Below are 14,699 nucleotides of genomic sequence, written 5' to 3'. Positions count from 1 at the left end.
ACACAATTCCATGTTTTGTTCTGTGACTGTGGATTTGAATTATTATTCGTTTGAATTAAACTTCATTAAATTAATTAATGAATTAATTTAAATTAAAAAGGATAACTGCATGCTAATTAAATTAATCAAGCCTATATGACAGCGCTACTTTGACCAAAAGTCATTGCAACACAGTATATTCTAATAACATGCAGCACTCAAAAATTGAATTTGGGATTTAAAATTGTGTAGTCAGGATGCAGAAATGAACTCTAAGTTAGAACTGGAAAACAGGACTGAGTACTGTGGAGTTTAATCCCAACGAACCGAGTGAATTAATTCATCTCTAATACTGTGTCATGTTCATGCTGATGCTCAATAAGTAGCTGCAACAAAGCTACAAAGAGCAGAGCATAAGTCCTGAAAATGCTTGCCTCAACAATATCTGCACTTACAGACAATTTTATAGCATTCCCCAAATGAGATAAAAATCTGGATGCCTTGTAAACATTGCTAAGATCATGCCTTCTCATTGGCACCAGAGCCTGGAGTTATCAATGATAACCTGAGGAAACTGCATGTGAAGCCTCTATGAATGGGTTAAAGTGAGTGAACTTCTACACTTTTGTTTACATTAAATCATTTTAGTTCCTTGTATTGCTTCTTTCCTTCCCCAGCAGAAGGGTGTAGACATTTTGTGCTGGCAGCAGTCCTTTGGTATCAGATTCTCAGGGGACATTATGGGTTGCATATCCCTTTGGCTAAGGGAATAGGATTAGGTTTCATGCTTAATTCTGCCACTGCATGCTGAAATCAGGAAGACAAGTTCTTGAAAGGTAATCTAAGTTGAGCAAAGACTTCACTCTGCTCACTGGGAAAACTTCACAGACTTCAACAGGCACAGCATTAGTCTAGCCTTTGGAAAAACGTGAATAAAAGCTCCATAAATGGGGCTGTAATGAAGGCTTCAAAAGGAGATACATAATGGTTTGCCCAGGAGAAGGTTACTTTGGGTGATGTTGTGCCTACACCTGGTAAGAAAGGTCTTAAGGTATCTCTTTGGTACTATTAAGGAAAGTCTCTTGGATTTCATCCAGTTTTCCCATGATTCACCGTTTTGCACACATATACCCTACTCTTAAGGGCAGATCCTGCAGTCTTTATTCTGTCTTTATTCCTTACTCAACCAGAAATTTGTCAGAATAATGCCGAGTAGGAGGGATGCTCTGTGCATCTCCACTCTTAGACACCATTAGCCCTTGGTGCCTCCTGGCATGAACTCAGCCTCCAGATTTTGGCCCTACTGTGGTAGCTCCTAGCTCCTTGCATTGGTGAGGATCTTCTTGAACAAGAAGGTAACCTGGACATACATTCCTACACAGATGGGAAGAGTAGGAACAGGAGGATACATACTGATTGGCTTTCATGCCTTCCACCTCGAATAACAGGACAGTCTCTCTGGCATGAGGAGGAGGATGGGATGGTGGTCTGCTCCTTGGTGTACACATGGAGGTCAGGAGAGAAACCTGGCACCCAAGGCAGCCCTTGCAGCTGGCCCATAATGCTTACAGGAGCTAAAGTATTTTGTGGATTCAGGTCTTGAAAGCCGTATCACAGCATTAGATAAGAGAATTAAAGGGTTTCATGGCAGAAGATAGGGATCTCTTTCGAACTTCTGAAGGAGAAAATGTTTTGAGAAATTTTCTGTGAATACCACTGCCCCAAAAGGACAGTATGCACATGCTATATACTATATTTTTTGGGTTTTGGTTTTTTTCCCCTTCTGTTTGTCAAAAGAGAAAATGCTTACAAAAAGAACAAAACTGATTGATTTTATGATGACATAGCACATTTCTGATTATGTTGAGATTTATTACTAGCAATATTTGACTTTCATTTTAGGTTTCGAAAGCATTTAAAACTCAGTATTAAAAAAGCCGCACAACAATCTTCTGAAGCAAGTTTGTCTCTATTTTACAGGTAAGGAAACCAAGGCACAAAGAAAGTAAATTATTTGCCACAGACAGTACAGTAAGTCAGTGGCAAAGTTGGGAAGAGAATGAAATTCTGCATTTATGTGTTAACTCTCTCTTCCTGCTAAGAAAACTCATCTCTAATATGTTGTTTCACTCCACCTGTATTAACGATAACGAAAACTGGCCAATTTGCACTTTTAAAACTGTTGCAAAGTCAATGATTTTTTTTCCATATAAACACAAAAATGCTACTTAAAGGGTTAATTATACTGTTGTGCTGGTAAACATTTTTACTTATTGCTGGTTAGACCCGTATTTAAATACTGACTGGGACAGAAGAGACTGAGCTGGCCCTGGACTCCCTCGTCTTGGTGTTGGGCATGGATATCGTACAACAGGATACGCCCACAGTGGCCTCAGGCAGCTCATCTTCCTCTGTCCATTCATTGAGATCTGGGTTATAGCACTGAATGCACTTTTTATATTTCTTCTCTATTTCATTCCAGCCACCCACCAAGTAAATTTTCCCATTAAGGGTGGAAGCGCCAGCCGTACTAACTCCGGTTTGAAGTGGCGCCACGTAACTCCATTGCCCCGTGTAAGGACTATAACACTCCACGGGGAGAACGTCGACCCTTTCGGCTCGCCCCCCAAGCTGCGACCCACCCATGACATAGACCCTCTCCAGAAGGGACACTGCACAGTGCCACCCCCTTGGGGTGCTGAGGCTGGACTTATCCTGCCAGCTATCTTTGCTGGGGTCGTACATGCACACCGAGCGAGAGTAAGCGTTATTAATGTAACCTCCTGTGACCAGGATCCGGCCATCCACCACTGCACTGGCGTGGCAGCACCTGGGCACCTCCAGGGGTGCCTTCATCTGCCACTGATTAGTTGCAGGCACATAGCATTCAACCGAGGAGAGGCACCCCTCAGAGTTGCGACCACCCACTGCAAAAAGGAGGCCATTGAACACATTCAGGCTAAAGTGGGTACGCCGCTGATTCATGCTTGCCAGGTGAATCCAGGTGTTGAAACGAGGATCGTATCTGAAAGCATTAAAAAAAGAGGGTAACTGTCTCACATACTGCTCTGCTAAATTCTACAGTCCTGTCTCTGTCCCACTACTGCTTCAGCTGCGGTGTTGCTAAAATTTTAGTTATTTATTTAGCCCATCAGAAGTCAGTGGAATGAAACTGGTATTCCTCGTGAAATTTCCAAATAAATTTAATTTTTGATGGGAAAAAAAATGTGTTTGATTCAAACCTGGTATTATTTCAATAAAGTAAATCTGACTATTTTCTGTAATTTGATTTTGTATAATAAACTCATTAGAATATTGGAAAGAGATACTTTCAACATATAATGAGTATGAATATGAGCCGGCAGTGTGCCCAGGTAGCCAAGAAGGCCAACAGCATCCTGGCTTGTATCAGGAATAGTGTGGCCAGCAGGAGCAGGGAAGTGATTGTCCCCCTGTACTCAGCACTGGTGAGGCCGTATCTCGAATACTGTGTCCAGTTTTGGGCCTCCCACTGCAAGAAAGACATTGAGGTGCTGGAGCGTGTTCAGAGAAGGGCAAGGAAGCTGGTGAAGGGTCTGGAGCACAGGCCTTATGAGGAGTGGCTGAGGGAACTGGGTTGTTTAGCCTAGAGAAGAGGAGGCTGAGGGGAGACCTTATCGCTCTCTACAACTACCTGAAAGGAGGGTGTAGTGAGGTGCGTGTTGGGCTCTTCTCCCACGTAGCTAGCAATAGGACGAGAGGCAATGGGCTCAAGCTGTGTCAGGGGAGATTTAGACTGGATATTAGGAAAAATTTCTTCACCAAAAGGGCTGTCAAGCTTTGAAACAGACTGCCCAGGGAAGTGGTTGAGTCCCCATCCCTGGAGGTATTTAAAAGATGTGTAGATGTGGCACTTAGGGACATGGTTTAGTGGTGGACTTGGTAGTGTTAGGTTAATGGTTGGACTTGATGATCTTAAAGGTCTTTTCCAACCTAAATGATTCTATGATTGTATGATACAATAGAAATTTTAGAAGTTTTTTTGCAATTTACACCTACAGCAAAGATGTCAAAATTTACTCAGTTTTAAAAAATGTTAGGTGGTGATTTATACTTCCATCTTTTTAGTACTTTCTAAATGGTAAGTATTCTTTCCCTGCCACTCATATGCAGTAGGAATTATGTGGAAAGAACATCTTTGCTTCCTAACACCATACCTATCTGAAATAACATTCTCTGTCCTTGACATTTAAATGAGCAATTCTGAAACAGGAAATAGCAAATTATGACTCCCGAAAGAGTTGAGTGAGGTACATTAGCAGGCCCACACATTTCTCCTGTTGCATGCTGTGGCGACCACAGAATCACATGAGAAAAAGACTATGGGAAAGTAAATAACAATTGTTAGCCGTCATACTGCATTGTCATCTGCAGCTCTGAAAGCAAGCCCACAGACCTACATGCTCGAGGTTAATGGCAGAACAGGGAGCAGAACCCATTCAGCCGTGGACCACAAGGATTCCCCCACCTCCTCTCCACCACCACCATGTGCACCAAGTACACAGCTCCTTGGCAGAACGTGAGGCATAGCTTAAAAGCAGAAGCTTGGGAGAGCAACACCATAATCTCCTTTGTGTGAGATATTTTTCTGACAAAGTAGATTCCACAATAAAAATGATCTAGAGAATGTTCCTTATTTATTAACTTTGCATGTTGGTTGATGTCTTCAGGGGAAGTTATCTGAATGTTGCTTCTGGAAGCAAGAAAGGAAGCATTGGTAGGACTGTGGCTGTGTATTGGCATTGAATGTCCATAGTCTGCTTGTAGATAAAAAGCTGAGTTGTCTCACCTCCAGCCTTTGCTTCAAGTTATTGTTTGCTGTCAGCTCTTAGACTGAACTATTTAAAAACTAATAGCACCCATCTCACTACTGCATGTTAGCCTTCTGACCTTGCTATCACCAGTGCAGTCCTTGGATGACTATAGATAGGAACTGTAATATTTCAGAAGTGAGGTATTATTTGGAGTACATTGTAGAAGAGAAATATAGCCTTCAAGAGATGGTGACATTATTTCTAAACTCTTGCTAAATAAAAAAGCTAAAGGATATGAAATGCACTATAAAAGCTGTGGAAAATACGGTGGCTGGTGCATAGAAAGTCAAGATTATAATACCTAAAAGGTGTTTTTCAGAACTTTCTGTGAGGCATCAGAAGCTCTTGACATTTAAAAACCTTGTCTGATTCGGTGCGTTTTAATGGTACCTTAGAACATCCCAGAACTTCCTATTTATGTTCCAACTTATTTCCTCCACTTGGAGTAAGTTTTCCTGTTTTTCCTCACTCCTCATTGTGTGTGCGCAGCCACGGTGAAGTTTTTGCATAACTTCGGATGCATGTTTCTGTTCATTCAAACTTTAATATAGAATAGCATCCATACCTCCCCAACCCTGTCCCCTTTCTGTTTATCTGTGTGGTTCATGCTGCATGTCACAAACCAGCTTGGTCTACATACTGGCATTGTGTGGAATTGATCTCTCTATCCCTTTTAAATAAATAACCAGTTACCTGCAGAAATTGCTGACTGCATGCTTGGCTTGGTTCCTGGCATCATTCTGGTCTTCCCCACCGGCCACATAGAGAAATCCATCCATCACCGTCACACACTGATTAAAACTTTTAGCAGGCATTTCACTCAGCTTCTTCCATCCATTTTCAGGATCTCTGTATAAGATGTCTCTGCTAAGAGACTTTTCTGTTAGAGCAGGGCGTCCCCCAACAGTAACTAAGACTCTGAAACCTCCACGGATCCTCGTTCTTCTGGACTGCAGTGTATTCTGGTGGTAGGGAAGCAAATGATAGTTCATGGCATCCACTAGGAGCTTATGGCAGTCTGCGTCTTGCATCATTCTTGGCACAGTTTGAACATAATTGACAAGGTCTTGGGCTGAGATGGTACCAAACCGGATGTTACCTAAGAGATCAGCAGCAAACTTTACTCTTTTTTGGTCAAATTCCAGCCATTTTATTGCAATCTGGAATGCAACAATTTCAGAAGGCAACTGCAAGTCATCATCTGCAAGAAGTTCATTAATCTGATCAAAAGTAAGTTTTAAGAACTGATCCGTTTCTGAAAATTCAATGAAGTTGTCTCTAATAAATTTGTGTGCTGCTTCCTTGGTTGTTTTTAGTCCATATGTTTCTGCAATATTGGCAACGTACATACAATTCTCAACACTGATTTCTTGGATTAGAAAATCACAGCACATCTTTACAAGGGTGTGAATCTGTAGATAAATTGCTGTGGAAATAATACTACCTATTGTATAAAGTGAGAGAGTAAGTTTTCCAGTGTAAGCATAGGTGATAACAGTAGCTAGACCCAATGGGGATACGTCATTGAGGTCTACTCTTTGAGTGGATGGATCTTTCTTTAAGATGTTGTGAAAGTAGTCACTGCTTGAAGCCATCACCACCTTATGAACACTGAAGGATTTGGTTTTGGTACTGATAGTCAAGTCACAAAGAAAATTTTCTTGTCTCATTCTGCTCAGACCTTCCAAGAGATTTGGGCTATATGATGGGTCGGAAACTTCAGATGAGATGCAGCTGAAACCATTTCCTCCATCCAAGAGTCCATTCAAGCCATTTAGTTTACTGAGGGGGCCATCTTCCACAATGATAGTCATTTCATTGATATCTGCTTTGTTCTTCTTCGCATTCTTCTTCTTAGGGGCCATGACTGCAATGAAATGTTACAGCCAAGAGCTTGCTAAAAATAAAATTAAAACATTTAGAGCTATACTGCTGTTGTGAAATGTAATAGCAGAGTGATTATGCAACAAATCTAACCTTCATCAATACATATAAATGCCACAAAACCAGACCAGACAGGATAGTCTATCTTCCTAAGAACGATTATACTGTCCTAGATTGTAGTGTGGCTGCTTATTAATAACAATGGATACTCAAGTTGTGAAGAATACACCTACGACACCTAAAAATAATTCCTTTTTTTTCAATAACAAGGTCATAAAGGTAACATTCCCCTATTGTCACCACATCCAAAGAGTTAAACTCTCTTCCTAAACATTAAATGTGTTTGCCAGAGTGTAAAATTTTGTAAATATACATTTAAATCAGCCAGGTTCTAGATATTAATTCATTAGCCTGAAGCACAGGAAAGATACGGGTGCCCAGCTTTGTTCATCCTTACTCCAGGGCTAGTACAGACTTACAGGTGAGTTCAGAATTTGATGAGGAAATACTAAGAGTGGGAGAAATTATTTTTTGAAAAAGGCAACATAAGACATAGAGACAAAATGAATTTTAGTATGATGTCATATTGATTTCAGATTTAGTATCTGCTCCAAATTGTTTCCAGGTTTTTGTAACTTTCATTTTTCTAGACTGATGATATTCTACTTCCCATGTCAGATTCACAAATGCATTCTACTCATAGCACACTTTGCTTGCTTTTCAATATCAGTAATTTGAAATTTATAATCTGACATTTAGGATTTTGTCTTTTATTTGAGAAAAATGTCATGCAAACACTAGCAAGACGTTATTTTAAGCAAGTTCTTTATGTGTGAAGGTTAATAATTGCTCCCATAGAGTTATGTTAGAACAGATACTTGAATTAGACTTACCAACTCTAGGCAAGTTCCAGCTCTTGCTAAAATGAAGAGACAAGTTTTTGTCAAATGCAATGCGAGATGGCCCCTAAGTAATTTTCAAATGAGCTATTTCAAATAAGTATATGTATATGCAAATATATCTTGAAGGAAAGCACTGATCTTCAATAACACAGTTAAAACAGGATTGCTGAGATCAGCATTCAAATATACTCAAATACAGCATTTACCTTCGATATACCCATTGATTTTAAAACAATTTATACCAGCTAATTTTCTCTGTGATCCTTGCGCTCAGTCATGAAGAAAAGCTACCTAATGATAGTACAAATGACTAGATTGTTTTAGGTAACCTAACAAAAAACTCCAGTAATATTTCAATCTAAAATCTCAGCACATTGATTTTTCCTTAAGCACACAGCACGTAACAACACGGTAATTTAATTTTAGAAAGGAATGGTTGCTGCCTGTGAGCACCAGGGTTTTTTTTGCTGCTGCTGCAGGGTGATGACCATGTGCAGAGCAGGCGAGGGAGAAGGCCATGTGTGCTGAAAGCGTCAGTGTCGGCCCGCGCTGACGTGAGCTGCGATCCCCGAAATGTTGGTGTGCCAGTGCAGGGGTCAGCTGCTGCCCGGCTCCCCCCGCTCCGGCTGCATTCCAGGAGCTGCATCTGTTGAGACCTATCAGAGTCACCTCCCAGAATAGCAACCTCCCAACAGCTTGCCATTTTAAGACAGGTTCAATCAAAGGTATAGCTGGTGTTTTAGTATACTTTGGTTGTTTCACACAACTTTTTTGGAAAAAAAACCTATGCCATCTCAAGTGTCATGTATATTTGTTGACATAGAATAAAAGCAAAATGAAACTTTGGGAAGTTTTTGTTTGCTACCCACAGTTATAGCTTTGCATATTAATAGCCACAACTTTAAAGCTGGCAAGGGCATATTCTTTTGGCAGTCGTATTTGTGGTTCTAAATATTTTGAGAACCTGTAACTTAAACATTTTCACACATGCAGCACTTAATGTTTATTGCCTCACTGCGTCATTGCCAAGCTCATTTAAATCCATGACATTTTAAGCTCTCTGTTCAAAAATATCCACTCTCCAATGCTTTTTCCTGAAAAATACCTTTCTATCAGGAGAAATGTCACCAGCTAGTGTGACAGGACATGCAAAACCAGTGAAACAAATCAAATGATCCTATAATAAATCCGAGTTACTGAACTTTGAAAACCCTGGATGATTTGGTTTTCTGTAGTCATTTGCTTTCACCTAATTTATTTTAGCTTAAGAACAACATGCCAAAGGACACTCGGGGTCCCAAACCAATGCATTCAAACAAACAACCTTCCCCCCTCCTTTAAAATGTTACTTCTAACCACTGTCAAAGTCAGGAGTTAAAAACCCCTTACCCTCCTCAGAAAAATGGTGTCCCAGAGCTGTCCAAGAAGCTGTCAGTGAAAATGCCTCTTCCTTGGAAAAATCAGAAGATGGAAAGAGAAGAAAGGTGGCAAAAAAGAGAGAGAAAGATCAGAGGCCACTTGGTAAGTCCCAGCTTGTGGTTTCCAGTGTGACACTTTGCTGTCACAGCAAGCAAAAGAGACCGGAGCCTGTGCTCGGGTGCTCTTTAAAATGACCCCTCCTCTCCGTGCCTCGCTCCCTGCCTCTGCCCAGCCACGGGAGCCCAGCTTCCCTGGGCTGCCTGGCCTCCGGAAACCGGGGAGACAAGCCTGGACCCTGCAAATGCACAGCTACAAGGGAGGAAAGGGAGGGGAAGGTGAAGACGGCAGGTAGATCCACAGCAGGTACTAACTGTCCCAGGGAAGTGTAGGGTGGACCACTGGGTTCCCTACTCCAAAGTTGGGTGCCTGGGCAAAAGCTGGTATACTTGGGGAGAGGGACAGGTTTAGATTAGACATAAGGAAGATATTTTTTACGATGACAGTGGTGCGACACTGGAACAGGTTGCCCAGAGAAGCTGAGGATGCCCCATGCCTGGAAGTGTTCAAGGTCAGGATGGACGGGGCTTTGAGCAACCTGTCTAGTGGAAGGTGTCCCATGGCAGGGGGGTTGGACTGGATGATCTTCGACTAAACCATTCTGTGATTATATTATTCTATGATCTAAAATAACCAGCAGGAAATGCCAAGGAAAAGCTGGCACTTTAGTCCCACTTTCTTAGGATTTCAGTGCTTAACTCTGGGCGGAAGGAAGGAGACCAGCTGACAGGGATTCCCAGCCATGTCCTACTTCTTGGAGTTAGGTCACTGCTTCCATAAAGACTTGCCTCCGCTTTCAAGGATACTGGCCCATTTTCCCTGATATATTTGCAGAGAGATGCGAACTTTGATCTTCTGTCTCACAAGAAGGTATCCTAATTTGTGGGTTATACCATACACCAGAATAGTTTATCTCCTCCTCTTGCCAGTCAACCTCAGGAATAATATAAAGCCAAACCTCCACATCCCAGGAGCATTTAATCCCACAGGAGAGATAAAAGAGGTTTCAGTGACTGCATGGGAAGGGAAGGATATTAGGGAAAGTGGAAGTCAGAGAAAGGGAAGATTTTCTCTTGGCTGTTCCTTGTGTAATGCTTCATCTGGTAGATTTACTCGATTGCCTCCAGGCTCGGATGGGCTATTACAACTACTGCTGCAAAATAACACTTGTCATTTTGAACAAAAGGACATTGATGTGCTTGTGGAGTTACAAAAAGTTACAAGATAAAAATGAAAAAAACAGAATAGGGAATGAGAGGCAACCAAATGTGTGAAATCAGAGTGAAGGAGAGGGATGTAAAGCCAGGCCCCCCAACAGCAACAAGGTAACCAGCTTTCCTTATGAAAAAGAGGGCCACAGTTGTGAAAAATTAAGGATGAAGCCTTATTTTAAGACATATTTTATGAACTTCTCCTTACTATACTATGTATTTTTTTTCTCTACATGGAGAGCGCCTCAAATATACAACTCAGTATAACATCAATTTAATATGTAGGATGACATCTATCATCATCTTCACACATCTCAATATATTTTAATTTACCAGTTCAATCTAATTATAAAATTCCTTATATGGATAATTATCCTTAACTTTTTTTGAAGCTCTGCCTTAATAGGATCATCTGTAATGATTTTTATGCAAAGAATATATTTCCCACTGTGCTTCATGAGTTTTAAGAATTTGTAAAAATTAGTTTTTATAGATAGAACAGGCATATTTCTAAAACAGACTCCTGAACATATACATACTAGTGAACCTGAGTTACTCAGTGTTCCCTTTTCTAACAGCTCATGCCCAGACTTTTATCAATTTTTATAATTTTAAGATGTCCTAAAAAGCCCACATTTTTCAGAGAAAGAATATCTTTTTTTTCTTTTGTTATTTTTCAGGTTTGGGGTTTTTTTTTTTTGGTAAAGGGGACACTTCTCCAAAATAAATACACTATCATGATCTGTAGAAAATAAAGATTATTCTAATTTTCATACCATGTCTTTAAAATCTACTAGCACATTGTAAAATAAATTTAAGTCTTATTCAGTCTCTACAAATGTGTTTCCAACATTCTTACGTGATTCAGTGTTGAAAAAACACAAAAAATGGGGAAATACCCCACTGAAAATACGAAACTAATTTCTAATTTCCAGAAAACGCTGAACATGCTTTGAACTGTGCAGTAGAGAGATAACCATCTTGTGGGGCATGCCTCAACATCTCAATGTACTAATGCTGATGCAATCAAACATCTCCGATAGTTCTGAAACTTTGGTTGTACATTAGGGCAGAAAGCACAAAACCTTTAGTTACTTCCTCTTCAAGATCAGAGGACAATACTTGGCTATTATACGGCATGCAAGCTGGTCTTGGAACTAGTCATTCTCATTTTCCATTAATTTGCACACATGAAGTCTTTTAAAAAATAAACAGCACCAGGATTAGCTGCAAATCGTGATATGTTTTTTAAAATCAAACTTTCATTTAATGTTTTTTAATTTTCAGATATTTTTAACATTGTCTCCTTTATATCTTGAAAATAAGCTGTTGTCTTTCTGATTCTTTCCTTTCCAATGGCATAAAATATTTTGATATTGATTGAAGTCCTTACAATCAAGTTATGAATTATCTTCTCTGTTAAAAAAGGGGGTAATATATTTTTTGGCAATATTGTAAGCCTGTCAAGATGCATCCTTTTAGGTATGAGTGAATCTTGCAGAAAAAATACTTAATATGCTCCATAATCAACTGGTCTATGTGAGTGACTAAGGACAATACTATCAATCCATGCAGCAGTAGCAGGTCATGTAGTAATGTTTTAACATTTTTAGGGGAAAAAAGCGCAAACATTTCAAGAGATTTGTTCTTAGCCCAATAAACAAGAATATTTGTTATTATTTGCTCCATGTGCAGGGGCCAGAATCAGCAACAGCAAAAGTTCTTGTATCAGCAAAGACAGGCCTTAAGGCAATTATAATAATCTTTTCTAATCCATGCACAGCCATTACTGCACGTTTTCTGGAAAGAAGTCAGCATGCTTTGATTTGTTGGTGGAATGCAAGCGTCACAACCATGGCCACAGGGAGATCTACTTTGGTCAATTAAAGATGTTAACAAAACTCAGGCTCAGCTTTAGATCATGACTGCTTTGTTTGCTCTGAGCCCTTTGTGTATACTCAGCCAAATACTATGCACCCCCAAAGCCCATATTCAGTTCACTGTGATAAATAGTCATGAAAAATATCTTTAAATGCATTAATCTGAATGTATTGAGTAGTCACACCAATAATGCCTTTAGGAAGGCTGACGCTTCTTACGCAGATTGGAGATACTGTGAAAGCATATTGAATTTCAGTGGAAACTGAAGTCTTTTCAACAGAAAGATGGAAAAGAAATGGGTTTTCTTTTTAAGCTGCTGAATAGTAGTAGTACAAACTACTACTGTTTAGGATCAAATACACAGGCCTTGATTTCACAGAAGGTGGCTCTGAGGAACTGTGTTCAGCAAGATGCCCAAACCCAGGTGGGTCACTCAGACCTCCCCCAGTACTCAATCACTTGCTCCCAGTTCATTGCCTAATTTTGCCCAGCCAAGCCTCTCACATCGACCCACCTCCTGAAACCACGGTCTAACCCTCACCTAGCTCTTCTCCTTAGCTCATAGAAAGCCTGGTTTTGTTTCTGGTTTCACTCTTTCCTTGGAAACTCACCAAGCACTAGCAGTAGGGTGAGGAGAGGACCCTGGGGATGAGAGTTTGCAAGCCTGGGAGCGGAGCTGATGGTACAACACAGATCTCAAGCATGTAGTGACAGAGCAATTACTGGAGCTGTATTTTTGTGTGTGGCAACCCCACTTCTTCCTAACAGGAGTCCCGCATCGATGCCGAACAAACAAATCCTCATAATGATCAGCATTGGCCGGCAGTTTTGAAGGACCAAGTAAACATGGAATTCTTTCCTCTGCCAGTTATGACAGGTGATATGAGAAAAGCTGCAGTTAGATCTGGCCTTGAAATATTTTTCTTGTTCTAGGAAAGTTTTTGAGATTTTAAATGTTTTCTTCTTCACTGGCATGAAATCATGGTCTTTCAGAATAATTGGGCAGAAGTGCAGCAAGGAGATTTTCCTCATCCCAGAAAACCTAGTAACTTGATAATTAAGGCTTTCAAACAACATAGGGGAAACCCAGCTTCAATCACATAATCCATATGACAATCTGAGCCTCAACTTCCCTACTCAAAGATGACTTTAACCATAATGCTGGTGTGGGCTGAATCTCTTCCAAGACTCCTTCTGCATAAATGCCACCTTGTATAAGTAATTTCATACTATTAGGGCCAGAAAAATGAAGAGTAACTAGTTGTGGATGGCTGATTTTAAGGTAGGGTTGATGAAGTCTCTACACACTGTGAAGATGAGTTAATTATTTCTGTAAAATTAAAAGATGAGCATGGGAACTGGACAGCCAGTCTGCAACAGGGACCTGGATTTGTTTTTTCCATATCCAGCCTGAGTGCTCTACCTACTGTATTGCCCTACCAGCTATTTTGGTTTGTCTACTGATAAGTTTGCTATATGCTGTGCCAAGCTGTAATAAGATCTATTTTGCAAGAGTAGTAACCCTAACGTGCAAATACCAGACTTTTGCCTACTTAAAATTACCCTGTAATTCAGAGGGGATACACTCATTTTTAACACTTCCCCCAAACACTGCTTTAAAGAGTGAAAGGTGTTCTATATATCTATTTTAATTATATCTACATTAGCTTCCAAGGACATAATGCAAACCTAGAGATGTTTTTAGGAGGGACTCATGCAGCTTGGTGTCTTTCAAGCACATGCTCAGCCCCAGCAAGCTCCACAGCAGAGATCCTCTTTCAGCCATGCTGTTGATGCAGCACCGAAGACCGATTCCCTGTCCTACGTTTTTTGTGGCCTTAGGTGAAGCACAGAGGAGCCATGCTGGAAGTTGCAGGGCCCAAAAATGCTGTCCCCCTCAAAAAAAAAAAAAAAAAGCATTAGCCATCAGGCTGTAAATAAGGCAGGGCAGAGAGAAACGGATGCCCTCTTGGCCCGGAGCGCTGCCTTCACCTGCAGGTCAGGACTGCAGCAGGGTGCCTGTGGGCGCCCGTCACGTCTTGATGTGCTTGGCCTCGATGCCCCTACGTGTGCCGTTGTGCTTGACGGCCGCTACGCAGCCCTACAGCTGCGCACGGACAACGGAAACGCCACGGGCCTTATGGTTACCTGCAGGCAACCGAACAAGTTGGCATGAGCGAGTGCAAATAACACCCTAACCCTAAACCTAACCCTAACCCTAATGGCCCTAACCCTAACCCCTAACCCTAACCCTAAACCTAGGTGCTAACGGTGTCCCACCTACCACCTGGAGCACGCCGGGCGCAGAAACCTCTCGCGGCTTCTCCCGGGGCTGGCATGGCTGTTCGGATGGGCCAACCGTGCTGCTCCGGCCAGGTAAGAGTACATGCCATGGCGTTTCTTGGGGCAGGCTGCTGCTCCCCGCCGACTCACCTCCACGGGCTTACTTCAGTTATAGCTGTGCACGTTCAGTACCGCACTGCGTATTTAAATCAAGTCCAAAGAGGCAGAAC

General features: G+C 41.2%; 1 protein-coding gene across 1 annotated transcript; it reads right to left on the bottom strand.

Annotated features, from left to right (window-relative positions):
• Nucleotides 1-2,271: 2,271 nt before the first annotated feature.
• On the bottom strand, nucleotides 2,272-6,697 carry KLHL31 (kelch like family member 31). The gene is made up of 2 exons (XM_009485720.2): nucleotides 5,526-6,697; nucleotides 2,272-3,004 (listed from the first exon to the last, which is right to left on the bottom strand). The coding sequence occupies exons 1-2, from the start codon at nucleotides 6,695-6,697 to the stop codon at nucleotides 2,272-2,274; spliced, it is 1,905 nt and encodes a 634-aa protein (XP_009483995.1).
• Between the last annotated feature and the right edge of the window lie 8,002 nt (nucleotides 6,698-14,699).

This window comes from Pelecanus crispus, chromosome 3 (assembly GCF_030463565.1).
Source record: "Pelecanus crispus isolate bPelCri1 chromosome 3, bPelCri1.pri, whole genome shotgun sequence".
Taxonomy (NCBI): domain Eukaryota; kingdom Metazoa; phylum Chordata; class Aves; order Pelecaniformes; family Pelecanidae; genus Pelecanus; species Pelecanus crispus.
This window is presented reverse-complemented; position numbering and strand designations above follow the sequence as displayed.

What these genes read in the sequence shown, in the direction of transcription:
- KLHL31 (XM_009485720.2), bottom strand. Translation starts at nt 6,697, where the DNA reads ATGGCCCCTAAGAAGAAGAATGCGAAGAAGAACAAAGCAGATATCAAT. An exon ending in GCAGTCAGCAATTTCTGCAG is followed by an intron (nt 3,005 to 5,525) that starts GTAACTGGTTAT and finishes TAATGCTTTCAG; the next exon opens with ATACGATCCTCGTTTCAACA.